At 58.5% G+C, this 16302-nt stretch overlaps 1 protein-coding gene across 5 annotated transcripts in view; it reads left to right on the top strand.

Moving 5' to 3' along the window:
• The first annotated feature begins 15877 nt into the window (after nt 1-15877).
• The window catches only part of DENND3 (DENN domain containing 3), a 52592-nt gene continuing 52167 nt past the window's right edge, over nt 15878-16302 (top strand). For 2 of the 5 annotated variants that reach the window (XM_058699221.1, XM_058699223.1), the window contains exon 1: nt 15879-16121. In XM_058699221.1, the coding sequence (XP_058555204.1) occupies nt 16020-16121 (102 nt within the window). In that variant the 5' untranslated portion in view covers nt 15879-16019. Of the gene's footprint in view, nt 16122-16302 lie in introns of all 5 variants that reach the window. The other 3 variants (XM_058699220.1, XM_058699224.1, XM_058699222.1) reach the window with 2 other exon arrangements.

Below are 16302 nucleotides of genomic sequence, written 5' to 3' on the forward strand. Positions count from 1 at the left end.
CCCTGCAAAGTGGCCTGGCATGCCTGCGTTGACTTGCGCCTACTGTGTGCAGACCAGTGTGGACGTGTAGTTATTTATCACGGACTCGGCAAGCACGCTCTCGGTTTTAGCGGGAACTTGAAGTCCGTGCTGCCCAGTTTTCTCTCCGGTCCAAGCCGTTTCCACCTGTTCGTTTGACAGATGGAGAAACCAAGGCCTTGAGCTGCTCCAAGCTGTGTCGTCGGCCAGTGGTGCCCCGGGACCATCATAGGGCCCAGGGGCCATCTGATTCCCACCTTCCTGATGAGAAATGCAGCTCCTAGAAGCAGGTGGCTTGCCCTGGGTCATTCGGCTTCTCAGTGCAAAGCTGGGGCTAGAACCTGTCCCTTCTGGGGTTCCTGAGCCCTGAGGGGCCTCCCAGACTCACCTGCGGTTCCCTCCAGCCCGGCTCCTCCCACTGCCCTGAGGTCCACCCTGGGATACGCGGATCAACAGGACCTGACGGACCTCAAGGAGTGAGTCCTCCCCAGCGGCGGCCAGATCGCCTTTACAGAGCAAAGAGAACCCTCTGAAGGGACCAGCCCCACACAAGAGTTTCCTGTCTGCAGGAGGGCTGGCCAGGGGCCGGGATGTGCCCCTTCCTGAGCAGGGCTGAGTGAGGAGCTCCCAGGGGATGGGCGGGCCACCCGACACCCAGTTCTGCACAAAGCAAGGAAGCATGAGGTCACCAGAGGGAGGTAAACAGACGGACTTCCTCTTTCGCTTCCATGGCCCTCGCGCCTGATTCGGAAGGTTCTCAAACTACAGGAAAGGTTCCCTCCCAGCCTGGACAGGGGCTCAGTTAGCTCTTCTGGGGTTGCCCCCTTTGTGGGACGGGGAGGGTCAAAAACAGACAAAACGGGTCCAAGTCCAAGAGGGGAGAGTGGGGAGGGGTTTTGATTGCTGAGCCCAGCCCCACCCTACCCCGCCCGCTTCAAGGGCGAGGAAACTCAGTCCCTGATGGTTCAGATGACTGACCACTGTGAACAGAGAAGCCCTCAATACAGTGGTTGGGGAGGGAGGGGTCAGGAAACTCTGCTCACCCCCAAATGGCTTTCTCACTATTGTTTCCAGATGCCTCCAACTCTGCCATTAAGTGTTTAGGCTGGAACAGGAGGGACACCATGGTCAGGACGGCTTCCGTTCTGCCTTGGCTATCCATTTCGGCAAGTCATTTTCTCTCTCTGATCTCAGTCTCCTCCCCGACGCAAGGGGCAATGACACCTGCCTCACAGAGCCACTGTGAGAACTCCCGAGGCAGTGTATGTAGAAGTCCCAACTTGGGGACCAGCCCATGGTAGGTGCTCAGTGCTGCTTTCTATGTAATGAAGGTTAGGATTATACCTGTAGAGCCACTAAGACTAGGCGACGGATGACCGAAAACCTCTAATGACAGCAGTTTACGCAAGATAAAAATTTGTTTCTCTCTCATGTTAGAAAAATCTGGAACTACACGGTTTGATCTTTCTGCTCATCTTCTTCTCTGCCTTCCTATCACCTTGTATAAAGTGGCTGCTAGAGATCCAGCCATCACATCCTAGCTCCGGGGAACAGGAAGGAGAAATAAGGAGGAGGGTCGTGCATTCAGACTTTCCTAGAAGGCTCACACATGGCTCCTCGCTCACTCCTCTTTCCAAGGAAGGCTGGGAAATATCGTTTTTTCAGCTGGATGCATCGCCATCCCCAGCAATGTGACGGTTCTGTTAATAAGGAAGAAGGGGTTGATGGATATTGGGAGACCAGCAGTCTCCTACGTACCCTCTTCAACCTCATGGTTGATAAGGTGCTCTATTAACTGTAATCCGTAATCAAATACAAGGAACTGACGATCAGAAACAAATAGATTTTTTTAAATGACGCTCTTTTCACCAAGATGGGACCACACTGCCCCCCATGCCAAAGCAAATGCCAGGAAGGCCGGAAGGCGGTGCTGAGGGTGTCACAGACACCTGCTGTGTGTCACCCACCTGCGGCATCCTGGACGTGCTTGGGAGGGAGCCCCAGGAGCAGCGAGCTTGAGCTCTGTGTCCTCACTGCTTTCCCCCCGGCCGCGGAGGGTGCGGGAAGAAGAGAGAAGAGCACGCCCTGTCCTGTCAGGGTGCCCGGGCTGGGAGGATGCCCTGCGACATCACAGGGCCAAGGCCAGCGCCCTGACGGAGAGAGAGAGGCCTGTGTTCGACTGGCTCCAGCCTGCGATGCTTTGGATGTTGCCAAAATTAAGAGTCATGGAAACTGAGTCCAACCGGCTGATTCTAAATGCATACATTTTGCACCATGAAGAATAAAGCCCCTGACCGATCCCCTGCAGGTGGCCTGGAGTCAAAAGCAGCAGAGCAAAGGTGGCCGCGCTGTGACAGCCGGCACGGCTCTCGTCTGTTCTGCAGAAGCCACGACGTGGCGGGGACGTCTCGTGCCTGCCCACGTCTCCTCGACAACTGTGGTCCCCCACCCCCGCCACACCGTCTCCCTGCCGGAGGACTTTCTCTGGCCAAAGCAAGTCTGCATTTCAGTCCTGGTGCACCCGGTTCGGTCAGCTGCCGGGCACACGCCTGGGGCAGCCCTGGGGCAGTTTGAGATTCAAGGAGACGCCTTCAGCCACCGTCCTGAAAACTCTCCCTGAGGGAGGAGTGTGGTCCCCGCGCTGGGGTGCCGGGGACCCAGCTGTGAACAGGACCCGAATCCTGCCCTGGGAGCTTCTGGACAGGGAGCCAGGCCACAAACAAGATATGAGATGGTGGCCGGGGAGCTCCAGGGCAGGGGACAAAAACCAGGGCCGGGAAGGGGCAGATGAACTGTGTGTGACTGAGGAGGTTGAAATTTTAGATCGGGTGGCCCTGCAGGACCCCACTGAGCAGGTGACTTTGAATAAAGACAGAGGAGGAGAGGGAGGGAGGCTTGCAGGTTCTGGGCAGAGGGAACAGCATGTGCAAAGTCCCAAGGTGGGAGCACGCCTGGTGGGCTCGAGGAAGAGCCTGAGGCCGGGGTGGCTGGGGCAGGGGAGTGAGGGGCCGGGGAGGGGGGGCGGTGGGGAGGTCAGAGAGGAGGTGGGGTGGGCGCCACCGCAGTTCTGGGCCAGAGGGCCGCCTTCGCCTTCCCAGAACCACACGGGGCTGCCGTACCGAGAGGGGAGTCCGGAGAGAGGGTCCAGTTAAGTGCTGCCTCTGTCGGGAGGGGCGCGTGTGGCAGGAATGACCCCCCCAGCAGCGCTCCGTCCTTTATTTGTAAAGCAGCTTTAAACATTTTTTTAAGTGTTTATTTATTTTTTGAGAGAGAGACAGAGTCCAAGTCGGGGAGGGGCAGAGAGAGAGGGAGACAGAATCTGATTCAGGCTCCAGGGTCCGAGCTGTCAGCACGGAGCCCGACGCGGGGCTCGAACTCACAAACTGCAAGATGATGACCCCAGCCGGAGCCGGACGCTCAACCGACTGAGCCACCCAGGCGCCCCTACATAAATGAACTTTCGACGGAAGAAAGAGCAGAATGCCAGGTTGACTTGGCACTTTCCTTTATGGCTCTTTAAAAAGGGTTTAATCAAGACAAGTTCAGAATGGTTGTAGGAAACCCTCCCACAGCGCCCCCCTGCCCCCCCGTATATACTACCCATAGTCCTCTTTCTGAATCCTCCGGTTTCTATGTCGGGGACAGGGTGCCATGGAGCTGGGGTCCCCCTTGTCGACCCTGGGAGACCACCCCGCAGCAGTGGCATGAGATGGCCATTCAGGCGAGAAGAGACGTGGCTGGGGCCAGGCCCTGTGCTCCAAGCTCTACGCCCCTCTGCACCCGACACGGTGGGACAGCTTGTCTCTGGGAAGGAAAGACCGACACGAGGCACGCTTGGGGACCAGCATGCAGAGCAGGGTCCCCAGACCCCGGCCCGAGTCCTGGCCCCCCACCACCCTGGAGCGTGGCCTGGAGCAGGGCCCCGACACTCTGGGGAGGGCCTGGAGGGCAGGGGTCCAGCTGACTTGTCTCTGCCTCCCTGACACACAGCAGGTGCTCACTTCACGTCATTGTAGGTGCCTCTGAGGATCTGTCCCTAGATCCCCTTTTCAGAGACTCATTGATTACCGGCCAACCAGGTGCCAGGGAAATAGAACGGCGGCCACGGACGGAACCTTAGCAGCCGTATCAAAGAAAATGAGAAGAAACGGCGGAAGTATTTTAGCGATACGTTTCTTTAATCCGTATGCCTGAGAAATGGTCATGCCAACATGTAATCAACGTACGGATCAGTAAGGAGATACTTTAGTCTTTCTCCCCGGCAGGGCCCCCATCGGTCCCGTCCCATGTCCAGTGCCAGCAGCCACGTGGGGCTGGAGTCCTCGGGGAGTATCCAGCACGGGGGGCGCTGAAGTGCTGTGTTTGCAATGTGGCCGAGGGACCAGGCTGCAGTCTCCCTGTGTGCAGGCAGCTGGCCCGGGAGAATGGGGACAAGAGGAAGGCAGAGGGGACACCTTGCGTGTCGTTTGCGGGAGGACCTCTGGCCGGCGCCCTGGGGGGCGGTGGGCAGCCTGTGGGTGCAGCATTAGGACAGGGGGCGTAGCTCCTTGCGGGTCAGAGGGACAGAGGAGTGAGGGACGTGAGGTGACAGAGAAGCACCCGGCTGCGGGACCACCAGGAGGCGTCTCTCGCGCCTGCAGCCCCAACGACACGCGGCCGAGTGGGGCCTGGCACCTGGACCTGCCCCCTCCCCGGGGCCTGGCTGCTCACGTCTGCGTTCCAGGGCCTGGCGCAGGGCCCGCCCCAGGGGCCCTGCCACTGCTGGGTGACTCAGTTGCTCCCACAGTAATGACACTGTTTCCTCCATCCATTCACGCATCGTGCCATCACCGAAGCACAGACTGCGTGCCGAGCCCCCATCACAGGGCGGGGCACACCAAGGGAGCAAGTTGAGATCGAGGTACGGGCAGGGCCGCGTTCCCTCCGAAGGCTCTGGGGGAGATCACCGCCTTGACTTTCGTAGTCCCTGCGGGCTGGTGACCATCCTTACTGCTCCTTGCCTTGTGGCCTCATCACCCCAATCTCTGCCCCTGTCCTCGCGTGCCCTAATCCAGGATGACCTCATCTTAGCTTAACATCCGCAAAGATGCTCTTGCCAGGTAAGGTCACCTTCCGGGGCTCAGGGCACGTGAATTCTGAGGGACCCTTTACAGTCCGGCTCAGAGTCTCTTCCCTACATTATCTCACAGTTGTCCCCGGATGCAGTCCTGACTGTGTCATCCTGGCCGAGGGTTGCTTCTCAGGGGCTGAGGCACACACGGAGCTGTGGGACGAGAGGCTGGGGGTCGTCGTGGGTGGGCCAGGTGAGTGGCGTCCAGGAGGGGCACCCACAGGCCCAGGACTGGGTGCTGCTTCTGGCGGGGGCTGGGGGGGCCGCCCCGTGAGGGCAGGTTTGGATGAAGGAGAGGCAGCCGGCCCGGGTGCTGAGAGCGCTTGAGGACATGTCCTGGGGCCCAGGGCTCATGCAGGAGGCTGGGCTGGCCCCCGACTCATCAGTCCCCAGTCTGGTGCCAGGGTGAGGGGCGGCATGAGGCAGAGGGGGCCCTGAGCGCATGCCATATGCCCTGGGAGCTGCCTGGGAGGGCAGAAGCCGGTTCTCCTGTCTGAGGAACGCGGTGGTGGCTCTGACCCGAGGTCGCGCACCAAGACCCAGGTCAGCACCAGGAGTGGCCAGCCCAGTGGGACTCGTGGCCGGAAGAGGAGCAGGGGAATGGTGAGGGCCGGTCTGAAGTGCCCCAGCTGAAGGCTGCAGGCGAGTTCTGGGGGGGGGGGGGGGTGGTGAGTTGCAAGGGTACCCCTGGATTCCCACGTCCCCCATCCTGGGGGGTCAGGGCAACAAAAGAAGGTCTGAAAGGGGGGGCAGATACACACCCCCCCCCGCCTGCAACCCCCCTGCCCGGCAGCGGAGAGGACCCCAGTCTGGGCAGGGGAGGGCTGCCTCCGTTGTCCGGGGCCGGACTCCCCAGTGGGACTTTCCTGGCAGGAAAGAGCTCATGAAACCAAGCCGCCCTGAACCCACTCACAGGGCTGACGCTCCCTGCCAGGCCCTTCCAGAACATTCGACCGGGTTCATCTAAGGCTGACATCAGCGTCCCCATCCCTCCCACGCAGGGTGGGACCTGTCTCCCACGGAGCCCCCTGCTCAGCACCTGTGGCCTCCACCCTCCCTGGAGGTGTCCCTAGACATTTCAGGGAAGTGGGAGCGGCTCCTTCCTTCCGTGTGCAGTTCCTGTCAGGGGTGAATGGGGGGGTGACCCAGGTCCCAGGGACCGCCCCAGGCCACTGCCCACCGGAGAGCTCGCAGTCTCCCTCTTCCCCAGACACTCACTCACGTGCACAAGAAAACTCACGAATGAGCACACGCCTGGAAGTGTCGGGGGCCAGCTGGGAGAGGAGCCGGGGGGCTGGGCAGCGGTGGGGCCTCCGGGCCTCCACCCCTCCTTGGCCCCGGGGTCAGCCCGCTTTGGGTTTGCCGGTGGAGAGGGACAGAGAAGGGACAGGAGAGCCCAGCTGCAGCTCTGACCTGAGCTGCCCCGAGGGACCAGGTTGTGGCCGGGCCCCCAACCCCACCTCCCAGCTGGGGAGCCCTTCTGAGCCCTTCTCTGTGGGCCGGAGCAGGACCAACCCCCTCCCCGGTGTGCTGGGAGAGAGTGTGCCCTGCTCAGGACTGGCCTTTGCATGCTCCTTTAAGAGCCTCGAGAGGTGGCTTACCCGGCTCAGCCTCAGGCCCCCATCTACCAAACGGGGTGGCACATTGTCACAGCCTTGTAGAGACGACCCATAAGAGAATGCCTGCGTGTACATAAAGCACTGAGTGCAGATCAGACGAGCAACAGCAGACATGACGTCATGACCACGGCCAGCCCCTCACCTCTGTCTGCCCTGGCCTTCACCCTCGCACCAGCCTCATGGGGTCTGCGTGGCCATCGACCCCTTGCAGCTGGTGAGGGGCGGAGCTCAGGCTTGCAGGGGGCCTTTCCGCCTCCAACGCTGGCGCCCTCTGAGCTGCCAGCGCCCCGTCTTCTGAAAAGTGCCGTGTGAGAGGGGCTGAGCCGAGGCTCTGGAGCCAGGAAAAAGTGCAGAGTCAGGCTGGCTACTAGGTTGGCAACCCAAGGGCAGGCACAGAGGACACGGGCCTCGTGGTCAGAGGGACACGATGAGGACGTGAGAGGCGTGTCGAGGTGCAGGGAGTCACCTCTACCTGAGTGGGGGAAGCAAGGAGGCAGGTGCGGGGGGCTTCCTGGAGGAGGTGGCATCCGAGCCAGAGTTATCAGGGAATAAACGGGAAAGGGCATTCTAGGGCACCGGGAACAGCAGGTGCAGGAGAAAATAACCTTGAGTCACCTTGGGCCTCTCTCCGGGGCCCTCAAGGGCAGGTTAGGGCCTGACTTCCCCTTTCCCATACATTTACTGTCAGCTGCCTATTTTTATTCGTCCTGATTCCTGGTCTGGATGGGCTAAGACAGTTCTCACATCTGTCCCCTCCTCTTGCCTGAGCACACAGCACCAGCCGCCGACCGCAGCTTCCTGTCTGGGAGGAGGAGTGTGGCCACCCTGGCACGCCTCGTCGGGCCGCCTCCCCGGCCGCTCCCACAGGGGCTGCTCCTGCCGTCAGGCCTGAAGGATCCCAGGGTCTCCCGGCCCCCTCCCCCTCCTACTGTCCTTCCCTGCCTGGGATTCTCTCGGGGACCGCAGGGCGTGAAGGGCCGGCCCAGCGCAGCCCGTGGGGGGGGGGGGGGGGGCTGGCTTCCCGCTTTCCTGTGGAAGTCACCTCTCATCCATTCTCGCTGGGCCTGCCCGCAGTCTGGGGGGACGGGGGCGGGACAGGTGCCTGGTATTTGAAGTTGGGGAAATACCTTCAAAACAATCGTGTTGATTTAAATACAATGGTGCTCCAGAAATAGACAAGACGGTTGACTTTCTCTTTTTTTGGACCAAGTGTTTCATTTTTATAAAGAACATGTCTCACCATCGTAACACGGACACGCCTGCCCCCCCCACCCCCTGCTGAAAACTCAGATGCCACCGCTCCCGTCCTGAGCTCAGCATCAGCACCGTTCCTCTGCCTTCCGCTATTCTTACCAACGTGCGTTCTGTCCGTGCTTGGACTTTGTTGTTTTTCTCTTTAATTTTTTGAATGTTTGTTTATTTTTAAGAGAGAGAGAGAGAGAGAGAGAGAGAGAGAGAACGAGTGGGGGAGGGGCAGAGAGGGAGACACAGAATCCAAAGCAGCCTCAGGCTCGGAGCTGTCAGCACAGAGCCCGACGCAGGGCTCGAACCCGTGAACCCCAGAGCCGAAGTCGGACACTTAACCGACTTAAGCCACCCTGGCGCCCCTGGACTTTGTTAAACGGTGCCGCTGTGTGTGTTTTCCGGTGACTTTACTCTTTTACTCGATACGAGGCCTGCGAATCACTGCTGAATGGCACCCCGCTGCACAGATGCGCCCTAACCGATGGACAGGGGGACTTGCTCTTTTATTCATCAAATTCTCCCTGTGCACCTGTTACTTTGTGCCAGGCATAGGGCTCGGCACTGGGAACCGGGTGCACAGAGCGCAGAGGGCCTGCCTGGGGTCGCCCGGGCTGCTGGCGCCGGGCTGGGTCCAGCTTGGAGCAGATTCCACTTGAACCACATGTGTTCGGCCGCGCTGTGCCCCGGGACTGTCAGGCGCGATGGTGGCCGGCACAGTAGGCACTCCACACACATTTGTTGAGCAGAACGAAATGCCGTCATCTAGGCGAAGAAAGTACTGTGACTTCCATTTTGCAACCGACAAAATAGAGCATTGACCCCGTGGTTGCAAAGCCTGGACGTACCCGAGAGTCGTCTAGGATCCCTTCAGGCCCACAGTGGCCCGGGCCCAGCTGGACACCTGGTCCTCTACCTCGAGGGGTGGGGCCTGGCGGGGGAGGGGGGGGCGCTTGTTGGATCTGCGGCCGGTGGGAAGGGCCACCTCTGCATCCCTCAGACTCCTGGGGAGATACCAGAGAGATTGCACAGAGATCGCACGCTCTGCGAGCGACACGGGTCGTTAGCATTTACCAACATCTGGTTTCCTCTTATTTATTAATATTCTAAAGAGAAAACAGCCTTTGGCAATGGGGTTCTAGCTGGTTAGGGCAGGAGCAGGCTGTCCGGGCAAGGGGGCCCTCTTGAGGCGTGGCCTCCGTGATGTCCAGCAGCACCTGTGCCCTTCGTGGTGACACCATCGCTCTGGATGATGGCTCGGGCTTCACCGACTGCAGATCTCTTGGAACCGCACTCTGGCCCTCTTAGAGTTCTCCCATCCCCCCCCCCCCCCCCACCATAGCGGAGGGAGGCAAAAGGCCCAGTCTGAACCATTGCCAACCACTCACGTTCACGCACACACACACACACGCATGAAGGCACACATGTGCACACGCACACAGCCCGCAGGATGCCCCATTTAGATGTCCACAGGCCTGTCAAGGTCACCTGTCCCTCCAAGGCTCCTCTGCCCCACCTGCCTGGGTCCTGAGATCTTCCCATGAGCGAGGGCCTGCTCTGTGCTGGGCTCTGTGCCCGCTCCGGGGATAGAGTGGTGGGCATGTCAGCCACAGTCCCTGCCGTGGGAGCCGACGGACCAACACACCTCTAGAGGACGGTGGTGTCCATTCTAGGAGGTGGTATGGGTGCCCGTCACCTGTGGGGCCACGGAGGAGAAGCCTGGACCCACGCTTGCCCCCAGCTCCCTCCCTGTCCTGGCAATCCTGCCTCCTGAGTGTTTCTCACTCTGTGCTCCCCCCCCCCCCCCCACTCTACCCAAGGCCCATTCAGACCCCTCGCTCCCCTGCCTGATGAGCGCAGAACTCATATCCGGTTTCGTCCCTCTGCTCTGCAGCCCGAGTCAGTCTTCTCAAATACCTAACTAGACTCATTTCTTTCCTGGGCAAAGTCTCCAGCCATTTGCCACCATCCCCAGGACAGATGGGGCCTCCTGATCGTGGCACCTGAGCCTTCCCAATCTGGCCCCTGCCCCCAATTCCAGAGGTCTTCATCCTTCCCCCAGGTGTGTGCGGAGCCCCCCGCTACGCTCTGAGCCCTGTTCCGGGGCCAGGCCAGAGCGGTGGGCAGCACAGACATCTGTCAGCAGCTCCACGGCTGCAGGACCCGAGGACTTGTCCGTTGGGCTCTGCACCCGCTGTGCTGTCCCCTGTGTCCAGCCTGCGTGCCCTCCGGGCCTCTTCTCCCTGGAAAATTCCTCTTTATCCTCTCCGGTGGGTTGCAGGGGTTCCTCCTGTCGCCTGAGCCTCCCGCTGGAACACGTCTCCGATGGCACAGGACCTCTGCTTTCTTCTCTCCTCTGAGCACACATTCGCTGCTCCGGGAGCTCTGGGGTAGGGCAGGTCAGGTCTTGTATTTCATTCTCTGTGTTCCCAGCGGGTCCAGACGTATAGTAGGTGCTCAATAAACATCCCAACAGAAATGAGGAAACTGAGGCTCAGGAGGTAAAATGACTTCCTCGCTAGTGACTTCAGACAGCTTGAATCTGGAAACATTCATGTCTGATTTCTTTTTTTCTTTTTTTTTTTTAATGTTCATTTATTTTTGAGAGAGAGAGAAAGAGTGTGTGAGCAGGGGAGGGGCAGAGAGACGGAGACACAGAATCGGAAGCCGGCTTCAGGCTCTGAGCTGTCAGCACAGAGCCCAACATGGGTCTTGAACCCACGATCCAAGAGATCATGACCTGAGCCGAACTTGGACGCCTAACCGACTGAGCCCCCCAGGCGCCTCTTGTGTCTGATTTCTATGCAGTGAACATTTTCTCGTGACATGTTGGTCCCCTTATTTCGTGGAGAAAACTGTTTATTCCGACTCATGTTTTCTTTATTTATAGACATGTAAACTTCACCAAGAAAAGTCAAAGCTTGGCTTATATTTTCACACAGAAAACCAGCTAGCCCCTACCTCAGAATTTTCGTGAGGAAATTGATAATTTAACTGTTTGAAAGCCAGCTGTAGTGCAGCTCCATGTTGCTGGAGAAGGAGAAAAGTGCCCCACATCCTTTCAGGCCTCTCGGTATTTCGGGTGTGACACACATTGAGTGAGGAAGGAGGGAGCAAAATCTCCTGAATCCCCGAAGGATTAATTTATTCAAAAGAAATAACAGAAAAATACTCAGGGCGCCTGGGTGGCTCAGTCGGTTAAGCGTCTGACTTCAGCTCAGGTCACGATCTCAGGGTTCGTGGGTTCGAGCCCCGCGTCGGGCTCTGTGCGGACAGCTCAGAGCCTGGAGCCTGCTTTGGATTCTGTGTCTCCCTCACTCTCTGCCCCTCCCCCGCTCATACTCTGTCTCTCTCAAAAATAAACATTAAAAAAAAATTCTCTATGCAAACGTCTTGTGAAGGAAATGAGGAACCACAGAACACCCCAACGATGGAGGCCTTCAGAAGATGCACAGGAGGCAGAAGGCCATCATCAGCCTTCCGAAGGGGTAGCCAGGAAACCCGGGAGGAGGGCTGACGCAACTGGCCAGGGGTTTAGAGAGGACACTTCCCCCGGGGCGCTTGATAAGAAGAGCAGGTGAGCCACAGAGGCTTAGGGGAGAGGTTCAAGAAGACGAAGAAACAAGTTTGTGATGATGCATCGGAAGCAAAGACATTCACACAGCTGTCCTCATCCCGTGCGCTCGGGGCCCTGAATTCTTTTTTTGTCCGATGTTAAATCTGGCCCCTGCCTTCTCTCTGTTAGCATTTCCTGATGTCTCCTTGACCTTCATTTTACTTTTTAAAAAATGTTTTATTTATTTTTGAGAGAGAGACAGAGAGCAAGTGGGGGAGGGGCAGAGAGAGAGGGAGACACAGAATCCGAAGCAAGTTCCAGGCTCTGAGCTGTCAGTACAGAGCCCGCCAGACACGGGGCTCGAACCCACGGACCGTGAGATCATGACCGGAGCCGAGGTCAGACGCCCAACCGACTCAGCCACCCAGGCGCCCCAGTCTTCATTTTACTTTTAATCATCTGGTGAAGTTTTGTTTTAGGTAGTTTTCTTGTTACCAGCATCTCGCTGGATTTTGTATTTTGACTCAGTCTCCGGGTCTGTTTCCCAATTGGATGGCTTCCCACGTATGAATGAAAATAGATTCATTCTATGTTGTAAAGTAAGACATAACAGGTTACAAAGCAGTATATTCAGTACGAGCTCACATATGTAGGATTAAATCCCAGCCTGTGTACGTGTGTGTGCATGTGTGCAGACATATATACGTACATCAAAAACTTCACTGCTCATCTCTGTGTCGTGTGCGTTTCTTTCTTTTTGCTTATATCGTAGTGTTCTGTGAACATGTCACACACACCCAAAAGTTTTATAAGTAAGAGTCAAATAATTTGCAACAAGCTTATAAGGGCAGTGAGGGCACCTAAACTCTTGATGGAAGAATCATAAAAACAAATGTAGAGGTGCCTGGGAGGCTCAGTCAGTTAAGCATCTGACTCTTGATTTCAGTTCAGGTTGTGATCTTGTGGCTCATGAGTTCGAGCCCCAGGTCGGGACCTGTGCTGACGGTGAGAAGCCTACTTGGGATTCTCTCTCTCTCTCTCTCTCTCTCTCTCTCTCTGCCCCTTCCTTGCTCATGCTCTCTCTCTCAAAGTAAATAAATAAATATTTTAAAAAATGTAAACCTCAAATTACCTCTGGATCTCTTAGAGGAATAAAACCAGCAATTATTATGGAAAAAAAAAACCCCAACACCAAGCAGTTGAAACATGGTAAAGTGCATCCAAATATGGCTGAGCCCATCCCACAGTAGGACTGTAAGTCTGCCACACCTTCACGGTCACGCTGTGTACTCTAGGGTTACGCGTGTCAAAATGACCTGGTCTCTACTTACCATTACGTCGGAGGACAGGCCCCATAGACAATTCCTACAAGCCACAAGAGCGAAGGTAACGCTGATTGCGCCTGTCCATCCACCATGGCCTATGTGATGCTGGACCCTCAGAATAACCCTGTGAAGTAGGTACTATTGTCCCATCTTCCTGATGAGAAACCGAGGCCCAGAGAGATGAACTAACTTGCCCAACGTCAAATACTTAGCAAATATTAGAATCGGGATTTGCAGCAGGCAATTGAGAATGGAGAGGCTGCAACCCAGGGTCGAGAGCTGTAGTGTTCAGAGGGAGATACCCCTTCCCACTGGGGGAGGAGGTGGGAGAACACAGGTGTAGCCAGAGCAGGGGAAGTGTGTCGCGGGCAGCCTGCAGGGAGGCGGAAAAACACATGCATTTGGGGGCAAGTCTGGGTGGTGCAGGAGAGGCACAGGGAGGGGTGGGACTGGAGCCACTGGGGCCAGACTTCGAAGGGCCCCTATGCCCCAGAGGTCTGACTCGTAGAGACTGGATTGTCCCTGCTCTCTGAAAGAGGCTTTTCGACGGCCACTGGTGTATTCACTTTTGTCCTGGGGCCCTCCTCCTCATTCCCTATATTTAAAAGAATTTCAACACCTAAACCACCGCTGAGACTCACGGGGAGTATCACTGTACCGCGGACGGAGACTGTAGTCCTCATAAACCCCATCAAAAAATAATGTATTGAGGTGGAATCTCACAGCATGAAATTAACCTTTTCGAGGTCAACAAGCACATTCACAGCGCTGTGCTCCCCCCTATTTTTGCCTCAGTCCCTTATGGCTCAGAAGTGATTTTCATATCTATTTCCACCCTTGCTCTCCACAGTAATCCTGAGAGTGAGACAGAGCAGCAAGGCTGTTCATCAGGAAGGGGGGGCACCCACAGCGAGGCCCCGAGCTGCCCCTTCCCTGACTCCAGTGTGGGCAGCGCTGCGTCCCGTGCCGGTGGTCTCATTAGCCCGACTCCACGTGCTCCCCCTTCTCGTCTGCCTCTAGGTGACCCTTACGTATGTATGTGGCTTTTCCACCTATGACTTTGATCGCTGGTTGTCTGCACTTCCCTCTCCAGTCCCGTCAGTGCTTTTTCGGGGATGGGGCCAGGGTTTCCGTCGGCACTGTGCAAGCCTCCGCAGCAGGAGCCTGGGGACTCCCGGAAAAGCACAGAGTGAGGAAGGAGCTAGGAGCCCCTCGGAGGACGATCTGGCCCTTCTGGGGCGGTAAGGGTGAGAGCGGCAGAACCGCAGCCGGGCCTGGACCCGTTTCCCATCTGCCTGGACTTCTCTTCCTCAAACTCGTCCTTCACCTTCGGCAGGAAAAGGGTCACTGCTCCCGCCAGAGCCCAGGGGGTCTTTGCAACAGCTGCCAAGTGTTTACCTCCCTGAATCCTGACCACGCCTAGCAGTGTTGGAACAAACAGGAAGTCAGGAAGTCGAGGCTGTCCCACAGCTCTCGCAGGAGCCAGACTCCAGCCCGGGCCACCGAAAGCCCTGGGCTTTGCCGCCTTCCTGGAGTGGCTCGCTCATGCTTCCAACCGGTATCAGTGAGCCTCTCTCCCGGGCGCTGGGGATTCACAGATAACTCCACTCTGCCCCATGCCGAGGCCACAAAAATGAATTGAAAAACACCACGAAGGCCAGACAAGTATGAGCAAAATCTGTCCTTTTTTTGAAGGCAGCGATGGTAAGTACTTGTCACGGCTCACCAGTGAGATCCAGGGATGCCGGGCACCTCCAGACCTAAGTGAGAACCAGCTATGACTCATGATCAATAATAGGTAACTTAGCAAGTGAAACGCAGATCCCGTGAGGCAGGTTGTGGCAAGTGGGAGCCTCAGCAGGCTGCAAAGGAGGGAGGAGTACCTTTGGTCTCCAGATCCAGGCCCACCCCCTTTTGATTTTGACATTGCTTTGTTCCTTTTCTTCTCAGGCTGATGACTGATGTTTGACATTATCATTAAGAATTTGAGGTCTCAAAAAAACAAATCATAGATTATTAGAGCTAGAGAAGTTCCTTCGGAATCATTTTCCTCTTGGTTTTATAGATGCATATGATGGGGTCCAGGGAGGGGAAAGCATGTGCCCAAGGTCAGCCGGCAGGCAGAGCTGGGACTGGGACCCAGGTCCCCTCCAGCTTCTGTGTCCGACCACCCAGAACCAAAGCCAGCCTCCTGGGCCCAGCCTGTGGCTGGGGGAGGTCGCTGGTCCAGGATCAGGCTAGGTCTGGAGCTGGCAGGTAAGGGCCCTGTCAGGTGTCAGACCCTCTTCAGCTCTGCGCCCCCGGGCTCCATCCATTCCAGGATCACCTAGCCGGGTTTCCTGCTGAATACTGCTCAACTTCTTACTGGACAGGGCCAGTAAGGTTAACCCGGCAGAGTTATTAACCGGGAGCGGTTCTTTCCACCCCTTCCCCGCCGGCCTTTTCTGCTGTCCACGCCCAGCCAACTCCACAGCCCTGGCCCGCAGGAGGGCTTCCAGGAGACGGTGGGGCTGGGGTCGCGCCCGGCTTCGCCTCTCCAAGCCTTCTAGGGCGGGCACGGGACTCGACGCAGCAGGTGACTTTCACGCCATCGACCCCGGGTGCTGGGCGCCATCGCCTGCACCTGAGGACCCCGCCTATCGCTGCCTGGGTTCCCTGGGGACTAGGCTGCCGGCCGGGATGGGCGGGGCGGCGCCGGCGGAGGGGGCTGCGCGCGCAGACACTGCGCACGCGCCGGGACCTGCACCAGGTTCGGAAATGACGACCCAGCGCTGGCCCCCGCTGTTGCCCCCGCCCCACCCGGGAGGCCCCGCCCCCACGAAGGCCCCGCCCCCCCCGGGCCCAGCTCAGGCGCAGCAGGTCCGGTTCCCAGTCCGTGAGGTCCCGCCCCGTCGGGCCTCCCTCCGGCGCAGTCGGCCCCGTCCCCCATGGAGGCCCCGCCCCCGGAGGCCCAATTCAAGTTTGGCCAGCCCCGCCCCCGAGAGGCCCCGCCCCCGCGAGGCCCCTTCCCGCGGGTGGCTCTCTGCGCGGACCCGGCAGCAGGAGCCGGACGCGCGGTTGCGGTTCCCGGTGGCGCGGCCGGGGTCGAGGCCGGCGGCCCGAGGCGCCCGAGCGGGGTGCGCCCAGAGGGCCGCGGCAGCCGAGCAGCCATGGCGGAGGCCACGCAGCATCCCCTGGCGCTCCCCTCGGGGCTACTGGAGCTGTGCGCGCTGCTGGGGCCCTCCCGGGACAGTCTCCGCGGCCCCGAGCTGGTAAGGGCGGGCGGGGAAACTGAGACGGGGCGCTGCCGGGCGGCGGCGACGGGCGGGGGTCTGCGGCGTGGGGTCGGGGCGCTGGGCGGCTGTCCTCCCGGCCGCGTAGGAGTCGCCCGGGCCGCTTTCGGGACGCACGCCGGGGCCGGGGGGCGGGGCGGCCGCGAGCCCGGGTTTCACG

Source organism: Neofelis nebulosa, chromosome 14 (assembly GCF_028018385.1).
Source record: "Neofelis nebulosa isolate mNeoNeb1 chromosome 14, mNeoNeb1.pri, whole genome shotgun sequence".
NCBI lineage: Eukaryota > Metazoa > Chordata > Mammalia > Carnivora > Felidae > Neofelis > Neofelis nebulosa.